The sequence below is a fragment of the Argopecten irradians genome, chromosome 9 (assembly GCF_041381155.1).
Source record: "Argopecten irradians isolate NY chromosome 9, Ai_NY, whole genome shotgun sequence".
In the NCBI taxonomy this organism is placed as follows: Eukaryota; Metazoa; Mollusca; class Bivalvia; order Pectinida; family Pectinidae; genus Argopecten; species Argopecten irradians.
The window spans coordinates 22,144,196-22,159,467 of NC_091142.1; the positions used below are offsets into that span (position 1 = coordinate 22,144,196).

At 35.0% G+C, this 15,272-nt stretch overlaps 1 protein-coding gene across 1 annotated transcript; it reads left to right on the forward strand.

Moving 5' to 3' along the window:
• The first annotated feature begins 596 nt into the window (after positions 1-596).
• Positions 597-10,354, forward strand: LOC138330637 (uncharacterized). The gene is made up of 6 exons (XM_069278189.1): positions 597-1,093; positions 1,249-1,395; positions 1,480-1,588; positions 1,726-2,098; positions 3,512-3,759; positions 10,105-10,354. Exons 1-6 carry the CDS (start codon positions 868-870, stop codon positions 10,352-10,354), a joined length of 1,353 nt encoding a protein of 450 aa, XP_069134290.1. The 5' UTR covers positions 597-867.
• Positions 10,355-15,272: the final 4,918 nt, after the last annotated feature.

Consider the following 15,272-nt stretch of genomic DNA (forward strand, 5'->3'; position numbering starts at 1 on the left):
TGTCTACTGCATTGGGTAAATGTCAATTTAATGAACTCACTGACGATACAAAAAACATTTCTCATGATTATATGTCCGAAAACTTTGCTGAATGTGTTTTAGCCACGAATGGTTAAGGAAAAGGAACCAGATATTGATCAACTTTCTTTGTGCCCTTTGTAATGTAGATTTCTTTGGAGCATCAGGAAAAAAACATTGTCTCGATTTTTGATTGTTGTGGAAAGTGTGTATGCACTTCGTTGCACAAACTCTGGTGTTGCCATTGTCTTTTTGCAAAAACCTCCTTACATATTTCATAACCGGAAGCAAGAATGCCTGTCTATTGAACTCTGTATTAGGTCCCTGTGGTAGTTACCAAACCATTCTAAAATGGATTAATGCTAATTCTGCTCAGCCAATCCGTGTACCGGACAATTGTGATATAATTACCTAATTTGATAATAATCAAGTTTTGGGACGTAACTGGCGCCTCCGTCACGATGCGAAAGCTCTTATGAGCATAACAAACTACAGTGGTCCATTTTTATTCCATCTCCTACATCACACCTTCAAAACAATCTTAATCTTTCTCCAAAGAACATGGCTGTACAATGCAAGTAACAAAGATGCAGTGTCCAAAATTTTGCTCTTAGGCCAAACATGCGACTCCATTTTTAGGAATTTGCGCGCTCAATTCCTCCAACAACGGATTCAACATGTGTTAGGCCAACAGGAAAACAACGATGGCGAATTTTGTGATTGTATTGATGTTGAAATAAAAAAACGTAAGCGACTTAAGAAAGACCCCGCGTTAGTCGAGAGAAGTCCAAACACAATATAGATGTGTACAATATCGTTAACCATTCACACAATGAACCACCAACTGTTATGATGGGGGATCCCATTGGCGTCAATCCTTGTTCTCTAGATGCGATCAAAGAAGTCCTTTTGCAGCTAAAACAAACGGCAATAGCACATGATCGGCATTGGACCATAATTGGTTGTGACGGCCTGCCATACCATCTTGCATCGAAGGTCATAGACGCAAATGAAGAGCTTCACGACATCCTTCTACAGCCCGGACTTGGTCATTACGAAATAAACTTGACGAAAGGTAGGCTAATTGGTTATTTGCTTCATTTGCTTCATTTTCACCCAAGAATTATTTTGAAATTTGTTGCAGTAGTGTGACTCTATTTTTCACTTATGGCTTTTTAAAATCCATGTTCAAAGTTTTAATAGTTTCATATTTTCTCTTCTATGTTTCAGCTTTCATCAAATTGACATGGGACGTTGTTGGGGAGGACCTTGCCAAAATGCTGGGTTTCCGGACTCCAAAAGCCCTCAACGCTTGTAAACAGGCAAACGACCACCATAAGGCCTGGCAAATGATCGAGATTTTGCTGTATGGATTAGGTATGATGAAATACACGAACATTGTAATAATTTATGTTCTGGTTCAATATAACTCCAATTTTACTGTTTTAATCTTGTTTTCAGGTGACGAACTTCTCTTACCATACGTAAGAACATGTTTGGACAGCGGAACTGAACCTAGTGCCGATGGTTTCTTCTCCTGGAGTCAAGATGCTGTGAATCCAAATTACAGGTAATCACCAGTCACGATAACCTTTACTGTATTGTTCTTGTCGTTTCTGAAGTGAAATTACCATGTTTGTTAATTTCATATCCTCCTTGTTATATGCTGTGTGAAATGCATCTCCGCTTTTATTTATCATTATTTAGGTTTCTGTTGGAGTGTATCTTCACATATGGTGTGGCACTCCATTACTTTCGTGCTGGTGTCCGACGCAACAACAGCAGGGTCATGTTGGCTTCAAGGATGAAGTTGTCGCCTCTCTTCTATGGATTGCATAAAATCAATTACCAGCGCATTGATTTCCTAGACCTGAAGTCCCGCGTATTAGCACCGCCAGAAATTGCTAATTACATCAACGACCATGAGTCTTTCACAGTGTCCGGTCATCCAAGCAAAGGAGAGGGGTGCGATTTCATCCTAGAGGCAAACAATCGGGCATCGAAGATGTGGCTGCCACCCGGATCCCCGTCACAGGACCACTGGCTAAGAGTATGCCGTAATCTTGACCGCCTGAAAAAGGTACCCTGTCCCTGGCTCATTGTGTAATCCAACTTTTAGAACTACTCAAATCGCTCTCAATACTAATCTCTTGTCGCTTGGCTGAGAGGTTGAAAAACAAACCATCTTCGTTCTTTCCATAACTTTTTTGTTCACCTCCTTTTTGGAGAGCTCCGCACAAGGGGAGAGAACACATAACATTCAGTGAGACAAAACAAACATTTGTAATTTCAACGGTATCAATCAAAATACTTAACAATGGCGTGGAATTTGTCAATATTTCATGTTATATGTTTCGTATGAAATGTAGAACAATACATTTATGCTATATTTTACTTCTTTGCTGTGTAAAAGAATTAGCCTGAGTGAATTGTCCCTTTGATAATAATTAATAATTCAATAATTGAATTGAAATCCAGTCGTCATCTTTCTGAAATAAAACCATATAAACCATACAACTCAGAATTACAAGTAGTTCACATCATTTATTTTTTCATTACATGTAAGAGTATATTATCGGTGAAATGGACACAAATATTTAACATTTTTTAAACTGTGTTTTTTATTTTTAAAAAAAAAACCCACAACACTGATCATGGCACCAGTAATCACATAATCGGTGGTCACACCCAATCCAATAACCACGTTCTGTCGGTGAAAGGCATATGTTGCACACCTCTGGCGTTTTAGTTAGGATTCTGTCTGTTTGTGAGAGTTTGTTTCTGTAGATAAGCTGTGTAGTTGTTTTTGGGTTTTTTTTGAGAAGGGGAAAAACGGATCGGTTTGGGAGAGGGAAAATAATTTTTACAGAGAGAGGGTGGTGGGCATGGACTGCGCGTTGGAGAAAGTGAGTGATCTGCGGTGTGTGATGGAGAAATTCTGTCAGTGTCGGTGTGATCAGTGATGGGAAATTCCTCTGGGTGTCGGTGTTATCAGGTGATGGTCCCGTCAGCACGTCGGTATCCATCGGCTCAATGACATCAGTCTGTTGTAATAGGTCTGGCTCCTTCATCTGCTCAGTGATGGTGTTAGTGTTCTGTGAAATTAATTAAAACGCATCTGTAATTAATAGGCTATATATGTAATAGAAATACCTACAGTGAATGTGTAAAAAGTATAAGTTATATAATAGGGGAGATAAATGGATGGTTTACTTTCTTGGAAACTTTGACAGAAGATGCATAACAACATATTTACTTCATAAATTATATATGAAAAATATTGAAGTACGGGAAAATTTTGCAGAATGTGAGACTACCACATTAAGTGAATTTTGATAATCATTTATATGTATATTTATTACCTGCTCGAAAAATGGTGTATTATAATGGAAGGTCTTTCCATTTGGCGTCCGTACGATAATCATTACTTCGCATCCCGTAATCTCGTGGAGTTCTTTGCCCTACAAAACCAAATTTGTTTGAATATTTACAGATTGAGATTGATTTCAACCAAACACTTGGTGTCAAGGAAAGCAAGGATTCAATATATCATTGTAATTCCAACGTAGAGATTACAGAGTGGCGGAAACATATAAGAGAGTCTGAGTATCTACTCGCACCGTGCCAAGCTCGAAATCACCAATCTCTGAGTGGTATAGCACTGGATGCTGATCTCGCAGATTTTTCCGCCAAGTGTAAAGGCAATCGGTTAAGTTATCTGGCCGAAATTGAAGCCTACAAGTAAGTTCATCATTGTTGATTATATTGACGACATTTTTGCGAAATGTACTGTAAATCATCTGTATTATATTGTTTTTTAATGGTGTAGAGATTCATAAAATACTGTACTCAACCGTTATAAGACGTAAACAAATATTATCTTTCTTTTATTTTACTTAGATGAGCTAAAAAACGGCAACTAACCTAGAGCCAGTCTTCATATTGGCTAATGACAAAGTATCATACCAAAAAATTGACAACAAAACCAAGGCTGAGATCGGGAGCATGATAAGAGGCATACTTCAGCAGATCCAAGACGAAGCCGATACAGATCTTGACATGTACGAGTCTCTGCATAAGAAATGGGAGAGGGAAATTAAGAATGCTACCAAGCCTGTACTTATAAGTTTTTATAAGGAGGCCTGCATGGCGTTTGGAATCTTTTGATGTGGCATCTGTGGATGAAGGTATATTTGAATTAATATGAAAAAACATTTAATATTTACTTTGCTCAAAACGGTGATGCGACGGCTGTATATAGCATCGTTCCTTTTCTTTGCATCATGTATAAAATCAGTTGATCTTTTCCCTTTCACCACTGTTCCCCTCTTTTTCTGGCCCTTTGTGTTTTTACCGGGATTTGATTTTCTGGCTTGTTTTCCACAAAAGCGAATGCTGTCCTGAATTATATAAAAGAAAATTATTGTTTTTAATGTACCCGCGCATTAATATATGTATCAAGTTTTTTTTTATTTAAAAATATATCGATTTCAAACATATTTACCTTTTAATTATTAATTATTTATTTCCAATGTTTTAAAATATTTATCCATCTACTGGCGTTTCTTGTCACAATGAAAATAATTTGATAAGTTTGGTAAGAATTATGACAAAGGCAACAAAATAATATTTGTACGAAAATAATTTTCATTTTTGTTTCGTGTTTGGGCCACCGTAGATATAACACTGGAAGATGCGGATTTCCCATCGTCCGTCTCCCGTAATTAGACAGCGAACTGCAGCTTCCGGTATACCATGCATGGTGAAGCAGTGACATGTCAGGTAATCAGTTGTTTTGGTTTTGACAATATATTATGTACATATTTAAACACAAAATTAGTTTATGTCGAGGTACCCTTACCATTTTCTCGTCTTTCAGGGTACTTCTCCGTCTTCTACGTTAAAAATGACGTGGTAACATTCGCGAAAACTTGTTTTATATACGGAGTTTTGATGCATGTGGGTACCCGATAATTTTGTGGCGCACGTGCGACTTTGTGTATTTGACACGTCGACAAACATATTGTTTCCGAATAGCTGAAATGAGCTATTGATAGTAGCTGTTATGAGCTAGAGTAGCTGATATCAGCTATATAGCTGAATATGGCAGATTTCCCCCAACCTGATCTGTAACAGGGCGCCGTAGATTTATCACACAAATCATTGCCACAGATCTGTAGAATTATCACGTGTGGTTGCAATGAAAATAAAGATTGTTCGATGTACATTTTAGAGCTATTCTACTAAGTTTTGTGTACAGTAGCCATCTGGGTATCCCACAAGACTGAATCTCCGCTTGTGCTAAATTGAAATCAGGCGATAGGCCTGCTTCTTGTATGAAGGGATCTTTCCAGACGACGTAAAAACTATTTCCCTAGTATCAAACAACGATACACATTACTACTCATTCGCTTATAATATATATATATATACACGTTAATTGTATTTGTTCTCAATGAAACTTTCTGGCTTTGGTGGCTGTCGAAGGACTTCACACAAATCGGGAAATCTGCACGCCAGGCTGTTCGTTGTTTACACTCCTGGTTGTCCAACCGGAACGGCGAAGACGTAGAGTAAAGTCAAAAACATCATGACAAGTTGATCCGGAAAGCTCAAAAAACACAATTTTTTTTTTTTTTTTTTTTGGCAATTTGTTGAGTTATTATCAATAAAATGTTGCACAAAATGTATGCCAATATGGCGCCCGTGAAAATTTTTCTTAGATGAAGGGCTGATGGCTTAGCCAATCAAGATTCTTTTACAAAAGGTGACGTCATACGGTACCCCAAATAAGGGACAGTCAAGCAAAGGGAACAATCTCTTACTTAAATTGTACACAATTACTTCTATATGTGTCAGTACATAAAATTAGCTATACGTATATTCTTGCATTTTTGCACAACAAACAATTACTTGATATATACCTAAGAGACTATTACATGGGTCTGTCAAGTGGACAGTGATATATCGCAACCAGAGTGAAAGATTGTGGATCGTTAACACCCGATACTTGCTGAGGATTGTTGACGGCCAAAATATTTCATAAGAGATATCTTTGTCCGCTTACCAGACCTGTGTTTGATTATCACAGGAACGTCATTCTGTATTCGAAATTGATGACTTCATCGACAATGCATGCCACGGTAACGCCGCATGCATTGATGACGTCACGTAATTGTCTTGTGTGTGTTAGCTGTCTTATACACCTCTGTGCAAGGTAGAGTTATCTTTTTCTCTAGCAACCACAGAATATCCTTTTTTAAGAAAAGATGATTAAAAGAACTTACATAGGTTTTTCAAGTGGACAGGGATATCTAAATCAGAGTGAAAGATTTTGGCATGTCAACCCGAGGCTTGCCGAGGGTTAGCGGCCAAAAAGCTTTCTCGAGGGTTGATATATCACTGTCCCTTTGACCAACCAATGTTTGATTCTTTTTCTTCCATCCATATTTAAAAAAATACATCGACAATGCACGCCGTGGCATGTATTGATGACGTCACATTATTATCTAGCGGGTGTGAGCTGTCATACAATCCCCAGTGTACGATAGAGTAATCTTTTCCCTAGTACACACGGGGTATTATTGTGAAGTATAGGAGAAATACATCTGTCCACTTGTCAGATCCATTCTGGATTCATTTACTTCCATACATAGTAGAAAAAAATAATGAGATTTTATTCATTGTTCATCATGCCATTATCACAGTCATCGTCACGTTGCGGTTTTACCTCATTGTATTGATGACGACACACAGTTTTCTAGTGCGTTTGAGTTTACACTCCCCAGTGATAGATAGAGTTATCTTTTCTCTAGCGACCATTAGATATGTATGTGAAGTGTGGAAGAAAACTTTATCAATAGCATTTTATTTTACATTTGACTGTTTGGGTGTTAGGTATATCACACTCATGCAAACACTATACTTGTGTATCCATGGTATTTAATTGACCGTAAAATCTTTTAAATTGAATGTAAAGAATGAGATTAAGGCTACAATGCACAAAACGTCAAAACAATTGACACCCAGCATTCAGTGAACTCGCTTAAAGGATAATCTTTTCATTAGGAATAAAGCAAAATCATAACATTTTTTTGGGAATGTATGGAAACTACACACAAATTTGTTAGACATGTATGCATCAGACATGGGATCTTCCGAGTCTCTTTTGCGAGTCGAGAAGGGATTTTGATATCAACTTGAGTGAACCAGACTAACCACGTAAATAATGTTGACTTAAACATGTTGATGTTTTGAGATTAAGATAAATAATGACTCTTTATCTTAAAATAATGCCAAAACGTTAAGCAAACTTATATTGATCGACGTCTTCAATTTCAATGTATATCGAACATCCAGATCATAGTTGTATCATAAACTGATGTCTTGACAAGGTTTCTTGTTATAAGATACAGTTCGCATTTTATATTTATTACACCGGTAATGCGTTTCAGTTCAAGGTTCTGGTAGGAAAATATTTCATCTATTCGTACATAATAGGACTAGGTTTGATTTCAGCGATTTCCTTTTTCAGATGCGAACATATTATATAGTGGCGTTATGTAGGTTTGTTTATATGACTTTTTGTTTAAACCAATGCAAAAGGATGGTAAAACTTAAGAGGTGGAATTCCATTCAAGCATAAATAAGCCACGTGCTGATGCACGTGGTTACCACGTGGATATTGTTAGTTTTATTTAGAAATAAATACGCCAGCCTAACTTGTCCAGTGAACTTGTGAGATTTCCATGTGTAGCTCTCTTTCCTCGATGATTTTGAGACAAATCTCATTAGATGCTTGCTCAAGCCCACCAACTGCATAACTAATTAACTTACATAATATATAATAATAATAAAAATACTGTTAGCGGTATCTTCATAATTCCAACTGTTCCGAAATCAGAATGATTTTTTAAGTGTTCCAGCAAAATTAATGTATTTTAATTTACTTACGTTTTGAGAAAATCAATTTTTATGTCCCTGTTCCTCCGATGCAAATATTCACTTGGAAGGTCTCTATCACTTCGGTACGATTCCGGTTGAAAACAAGCGTTCTGACGCCTTTCGAATTTGCGAATTTAAACTCAAAAAAAGTAGCAAAACAATATCAATAAACAAGGTATTTTTCAGCACTAATATCGAGATTAATCAGACATAGAGCTCGATACCAGATAATAAGAATTTCCTGTAACAGTTGCGATAGGAAAATATTACGATGTGAGCAAATACATTTGATATATTATTATTAATATTAATATTATTAGAAATTTTCTGTCAATTTCCTTATTACCCAACTTGCGGTTAAAAGCGTGTTGGTAGGTTAAAGTTGACGTGGTTAACATTCGTTCCGAATGAACGATAACTCTGTTATCACACCTTGCGTCTCTCATTTCATACTAGTGGGGCAACACCGTAAGCGGTGTTGCAGATAAAATGAGAGACATAAAGGATCATAACGCTCTGCAATTTTTCAAAAGAAGTAATTTGCATTTTGTAAAACCCAATTTTCATGATGCAATATTTACCATAACTATACAGAGTCCCACCCTCTTTTTGGTTTCAGTCCAAATTTATTGCCTTCCCTTTTCTATATATCTTGTGCCGCGCAAATATGGCTTCAGGGATTAAAAATGTGATGTGCCATTACACATTGTGGTCGGACATCTTGTATACCGAACCATGGCCCTTGCTCAGGGAGTAATACAACTTTTGTCCAGGAACTACTCAAATCACTCTTGCAATAGTGTGTTTACCTTATTAGGCACTACATATTCCTGTCGAAAAACCAATTTCATCAACTCATCGGTGGCCATGGCTATTTATTGCCATACCATTTGGAATTCCAACGGCATCAAATAGAATACTTAACAATGACACAGAATTTGTCAATATTTTTATGCTGCATGTTTAATAAGGAATGTAGAACAATACATTTATGCCATATTTTGCCTCGTAGTTATGTGTTAACAGAATAAGCCTCACTTAATTGTCCTTTTAATTACAAGTTTCAATTTTGATTTCCGTACTTTCATCAGTAATTGTCACTTATTAGGACGCACTGGTTTACATTATTTAGAAGATGGAGTTGTTTTGGGTCGAGTGATTTAATAAGATATATTTGGGTTACGAGTTTTGAATCTCATGTACTGACTGCTTGTCAGTGGTCTTTCTCTATGTGCTCTGACTTTTCTCAATCATCTCCCCATTAATAAATGATCCTGCAATAAATACTGATTCCGATATTTAATTTAAATAATGGTATGACATTAACGATTTTTAAATGTCTTGTATATAATTATCATATGATAGTCAGAGCTGCAGTGGCCAAGTGGTGAAGATGTCTCGACACATTTACCTCAAACCCTCTACCTTTGCGTTACGAGTTTGAATCCCATGTTGGGTAGGTGCCAGGTATTGACTGCTGGTCAGTGGTTTTTCTCAGTATACTCTGATTTTCATCTCCTTAAATTATCCTGCAGTAAATACTGGTTCTGAAAGTAGATGGATTAGAATATTACGTGAAGATAGATGGAATAGAATATTACGTGATTGTAGATAAAATAGAATATTACGGGAAGATAGATGGATTAGAATATTACGTGAAGATAGGTGGAATAGAATATTACGTGAAGGTAGATGGAGTAGAATATTACGTGAAAGTAGATGGATTAGAATATAACTTGAATATAGATGGATTAGAATATTACGTGAAGATAGATGGAATATAATATTACGTGAAGATAGATGGAATTATTACATGAAGATAGATGGAATAGATATTACGTGAGGGTATATGGAATAGCTTATCACGTGAAGATAGATGGATTAGAATTATACATGAAAGTAAATGGATTAGAATATTACGGGAAGATAGATGGAATAGAATACTACGTGATGGTAGATGGAATAGAATATTATGGGAAGATAGATGGGATAGAATATTACGTGATGATAGATGTAATAGAATATTACGTGAAGGTAGATGAAATAGAATATTACGTAAAGATAGATGGAATAGAATATTACGCGAAGGTAGATGAAATATAATATTACGTGAAGGTAGACGGAATAGAATATTACGTGAAGGTTTGATGGAATAGAATATTACGTGAAGATAGACGGAATAGAATATTACGTGAAGGTTGGTGGAATAGAATATTACGTGAAGATAGACGGAATAGAATATTACGTGAAGGTTGGTGGAATAGAATATTACGCGAAGGTAGATGAAATAGAATATTACGTGAAGATAGACGGAATAGAATATTACGTGAAGGTTGATGGAATAGAATATTACGTGAAGATAGACGGGAATAGAATATTACGTGAAGGTTGATGGAAAAGAATATTTACGTGAAGATAGACGAAATAGAATATTACGTGAAGATAGATGGAATATAATATTACGTGATGATAGATGGAATAGACTATTACGTGAGGATAAATGGAATGGAATATTACGTGAAGATATATGGAATAGAATATTACGTGAAGGTAGATGGAATAGAATACTACGTGAAGTTAGATGGGATAGAATATTACTGGAAATTAAATGGAATAGAATATTACGTGAGTGTAGATGGAATAGCTTATTACGTGAAGATAGATGGATTAGAATATTACATGAATGTAGATGGATTAGAATATTACGTAAAGACAGATGAAATAGAATATTACGTAATGGTAGATGGAATATAATATTATGGGAAGATAGATGGAATAGAATACTACGTGAAGGTAGATGGAATAGAATATTACGTGAAGGTAGATGGAATAGAATATTACCGGAATATAGGTGGAATATAACATTAAGGGAAAATAGATGGAATAGAATATTACGTGAAAATAGACGGAATAGAATATTACGTGAAGATAGACGGAATAGAATATTACGTGAAGATAAACGGAATAGAATATTACGTGAAGGTTGAAGGAATAGAATATTACGTGAAGGTAGATGAAATAGAATATCAAGTGAAGGTAGATGGAATAGAATATTACGTGATGATAGACGGAATAGAATATTACGTGAAGACAGATGGAATAGAATATCACGTGAAGGTAGATGGAATAGAATATTACGTGATGATAGATGGAATAGAATATTACGTGATGATTGACGGAATAGAATATTATGTGAAGATAGATGGAATAGAATATTATGTGAAGATAGATGGAATAGAATATTACGTGAAGGTAGATGAAATAGAATATCAAGTGAAGGTAGATGGAATAGAATATTACGTGATGATAGATGGAATAAAATATTACGTGAAGACAGATGGAATAGAATATTATGTGAAGATAGATGAAATAGAATATTACGTAATGGTAGATGGAATATAATATTATGGGAAGATAGATGGAATAGAATACTACGTGAAGGTAGATGGAATAGAATATTACGTGAAGGTAGATGGAATAGAATATTACCGGAATATAGATGGAATATAACATTAAGGGAAAATAGATGGAATAGAATATTACGTGAAAATAGACGGAATAGAATATTACGTGAAGATAGACGGAATAGAATATTACGTGAAGGTTGATGGAATAGAATATTACGTGAAGGTAGATGAAATAGAATATCAAGTGAAGGTAGATGGAATAGAATATTACGTGATGATAGACGGAATAGAATATTACGTGAAGACAGATGGAATAGAATATCAAGTGAAGGTAGATGGAATAGAATATTACGTGATGATAGATGGAATAGAATATTACGTGATGATAGACGGAATAGAATATTACGTGAAGACAGATGGAATAGAATATTATGTGAAGATAGATGGAATATAATATTATGTGAAGATAGATGGAATAGAATATTACGTGAAGATAAATGGAATAGAATATTACGTGAAGATAGATGGAATAGAATATTGCGTGAAGGTAGATGGAATAGAATATTATGTGAAGATAAATGGAATAGAATATTATGTGAAGATAGATGGAATAGAATCTTATGTGAAGATAGATGGAATAGAATATTACGTGAAGATAAATGGAATAGAATATTATGTGAAGATAGATGGAATAGAATATGACGTGAAGGTAGATGGAATAGAATATTATGTTGAAGATAAATGGAATAGAATACTATGTGAAGATAGATGGAATAGAATATTACGTGAAGGTAGATGGAATAGAATATTGCGTGATGATAGATGGAATAGAATATGACGTGAAGGTAGATGGAATAGAATATTATGTAAAGATAGATGGAATAGAATATTACGTGAAGGTAGATGGAATAGAATATTACGTGATGATAGATGGATTAGAATATTACGTGAAGGTAGATGGAATAGAATATTACGTGTAGGTTTATGTAATAGAATATTACGTGAAGGTAGGAGGTTGTAACCACTTTGTGTATCCAATGTTGATAATGGATACCATTATCATTGTTTCTTGTACAAACGATTATATCTGTCAGATTCGCAGAAAATTCCTACCCATCTATTATATTACAAACCCATCTGTTGATAAATTGAAAGGGTTAATCTCAATTTACAATATCAAAATATTGACTTACTTAATCACCTTTTTTCAAATTGGTAGAAACACGTTTAAAAGGTACTCAAGTTGTATAATGGAAAACGTGTTTAATACCATATATTATGAAAATATGTATTTTAAAAAATATAAATGATAGCAAATTATGTAAAAATAATATCAACATATCAGTAATAAGGAAATAATGTGATATCCTATCTACATATAGACTTGTATACACAAAATGTATGTATCGATGCTTCTGTATGTATACACTTGTTGATACTAACGATGTTTGTATCATTGTGACTCTTGTTGTGCACAAATGTTTCTCCTGAGTTGGAAAAAATCTTGAATTGTGTTCCCATTATAGAATCGCAGGTAAATCTCAGGTAACACTAATGAGCATGAGTGGAAACTCCTAACTGGAGATTATCATGTTTGTCGACTTCATTATGGTTAATTTCTTACGGGTCGTACTTGCTGTAACATATCTAAATCGTCAAACTAAATATCGTTTCTTAAAATTCTATCTGGTTTGATGAAGTACGTATCCATTTGGAATTAAATATATAGATTGATATATTTCAGCGAGGCCAACATCCATTTGTTGGCTTCTTTAGGCAATACATTGGATATGAAAATATTGTTTTATATAACATAACAATTATGTAAATTTGAAAATACTATTTAAGGAATAGATGTTTATTTTGTTGAGGTTATGAGGGTATAATGATAATGGAGCACGTGTAAATTATGTAACCCCGGCGAAGCCGGGTTACATAAAATTTACAAGGGCTCCATTATCATTATACCCTCATAACCTCAACAAAATAAACATCTATTCCTTATATTTACAGTTTTTCATGTAAATGAATATTATTTTTTCCCACGGCAGTTGCATATTTTTTTTTATTAGAATACACATTTTTTTTCTCTCCCGTCGTCGTCAACGAATTCGATTGAACAGCTGATTGGAATCGAGTCATTCATATGTTCCCGCCAAAAGTGGGGTCATGACCCCACGTTGCTACGCCATCGACTATTCACGTAACAATAGAATCGCCGCGCGTGTTGTGCTATCATTATACACTGATAATGATAATACTAGAAAGCATGGTTATTGAGTCCGTGTCAGTGCAAACTGTAAATATTAATATTTATCCGATAACTATGGATAAAAATAAAATGATGAAGATGGTGGAAATCAGCCCTATTGATATAAAGTATGCTTTTGGTAAACAACACGGTGTGGGAAGTGATACCAAACAGGAAGTGGTCAGAGACTGCGGGAGTGAATGACAGGTTCTCGGACTCAATAGGCTTACATCTTACCAGAAGTGAACACATAGATTTGTAGTTGTTGTATACTACAAGTTGTTCTGAGACTTTACTCTATAGAGATAAAGTGCACTTGAGTTAGTAGTGTTTTGTAATAATCACTTGTTCTTCTTTTAAGACTCGTTTCAGTAACTTTAGGTTAACTATTTGTAGAGAAAATGAAATTTTCACCTGGTTTTACTTAACTCACCAGTGCGCGACAACATTTTAGCGATCACGTTAATTTATGCTGTAATTTAAATGTTCACTGAGGTGAAAATGGTAAGCATTTTAATGAGGAATTATAAACTATTGTTCTATATTTTCTACATTTTAGCAAAGTTTAAGTGATTTTAAATTATTCGCTCAATAAATGATGAAAAATAACATATTTTGTAACGGGGCAAAACTCAAGAACACTGACCTCCTAACTTTATGATGATTTAAGAAACAGCAACAGAAATTTTTTTTCTGACTGCAAAATTTTAGAAAAAAGCTAATCATTAAATGTTTTTAAGTGAAGCGTTGAATCTGTCAAAAAATGGTAAACATACGAGGTATTTTCATCTTCAAAATTCAGGGGGTACGGGTAAGTTATACAGCTGTTCAAAGCAAAAATAATGGATTAATATAATTATTTTCATACTTATAAGACATTTTATTTACAAGACATTGCTTTAGCTTATCGTGTGAATACAATTTATGTCAAATAACTACCTTTGATTCACAATAGCTCAAAATCGAAACACACCAACATAGTATCTATATTCCTTATTTAACTTTGGTGTGAATTCTTATTTCAAAAATCTATATTAGAAAAAATAAAATGTTAGTCATCAGACTTTTTACCGGAGCTGATCCTTTAGGGGTTTTATTAACTACAGTACCGTGCCAAAAGTCTTCGTAATTTTCAACAATAGCTAGCGTAACGTTATCTGGTTTTACTGAATCTATCGCTCTCAGTTTCAATTGACCATAACTCGTTAACAAATATGTAAGAGTTATCCCCTTACTACACATATATCACGTCACATATCGTCATATCAGAATGATCACGTGAGCGTTTTGTTGTCGTCTGATAGACTTTTGCGGTATTTAAAAACACAGACTTTCCACGCGTATTGATCTGTTATGCATGGAGATGACAAATGCGAGAAAGATTTAATACAGCTGTTATATCAAGACGGACATCGACCTAAGGACATTGCAAGTTTATTATACCATATACAGTTTTTCAATCTGATTAAAATACAGATCCTTATAACCACTCCGTTATATAAAGGATCTGACAATTGACCGATCGCCAGGTATCATATAGCCACGCCTCGCGCTCACAAACGCACGTGTTTTCTATTCAATGTCGGAGCAAACATCGTAGCACACACAATACAAAAAGCAAAGTCATGAGCGGTTTGATTGACAGCTGGCGA

What these genes read in the sequence shown, in the direction of transcription:
- LOC138330637 (XM_069278189.1), top strand. Translation starts at nt 868, where the DNA reads ATGATGGGGGATCCCATTGGCGTCAATCCTTGTTCTCTAGATGCGATC. An exon ending in CGAAATAAACTTGACGAAAG is followed by an intron (nt 1,094 to 1,248) that starts GTAGGCTAATTG and finishes TCTATGTTTCAG; the next exon opens with CTTTCATCAAATTGACATGG. An exon ending in GCTGTGAATCCAAATTACAG is followed by an intron (nt 1,589 to 1,725) that starts GTAATCACCAGT and finishes ATCATTATTTAG; the next exon opens with GTTTCTGTTGGAGTGTATCT.